General features: G+C 56.7%; 1 protein-coding gene across 1 annotated transcript; it reads left to right on the top strand.

Moving 5' to 3' along the window:
* Window positions 1-15: 15 nt before the first annotated feature.
* Window positions 16-469, top strand: EMH_0095910 (uncharacterized protein; the record flags this gene model as incomplete). The annotated part of the gene is made up of 2 exons (XM_013502303.1): window positions 16-346; window positions 432-469. 2 exons carry the CDS (start codon window positions 16-18, stop codon window positions 467-469), a joined length of 369 nt encoding a protein of 122 aa, XP_013357757.1.
* Window positions 470-524: the final 55 nt, after the last annotated feature.

Here is a 524-nt window from a genome sequence, read left to right as displayed (position 1 = left end):
CAGCAGCAGATGCACATGGCAGCAGCAGCAGCAACAGACAACGTATTAGAACGCAAGAGAAAGCAGCAGCAACAGCAGCAGCAGCAGCAACAGCAACAGCAGCAACAGCACTTTCACAGGAGCGGAAGGAAGCAGTGTCAGCTACTCCAGCACCTGCAGCAGCAGCAGCAACAGCAGCAGCAGCAGCAGCAGCAAAACAACGAGAAGACAGCAGCAAACGCGGAGCCACACACCCGCCATCCTAAGATAGCAGCAGATACTGCAGCAGCAGCAGCAGCAGCAGCATCAGCAGCAGCAGCAGCAACAGCAGCAGCAGAGGCAGCAGCAAGAAGTGTTCTGCGTACCCGTTGCAGTGCTCTTGCTGCAGCAACTGCTGCTCGGTCTGCAGCAGCAGCAGCAGCAGCAGCAAGCTGTGGTGCTGCTGCTCGCAGCCACAGCCAGGGGCCCCCAGGTCCTCTTAAACATATAATCGATAGATACACTGCAGCAGCACAACTGCACTCCATAGGGTTTAGGGTTTAGGG

The sequence above is a fragment of the Eimeria mitis genome, genomic scaffold (assembly GCF_000499745.2).
Source record: "Eimeria mitis Houghton genomic scaffold, Emh_scaff8798, whole genome shotgun sequence".
Classification (NCBI taxonomy): Eukaryota; Apicomplexa; class Conoidasida; order Eucoccidiorida; family Eimeriidae; genus Eimeria; species Eimeria mitis.
This window is presented reverse-complemented; position numbering and strand designations above follow the sequence as displayed.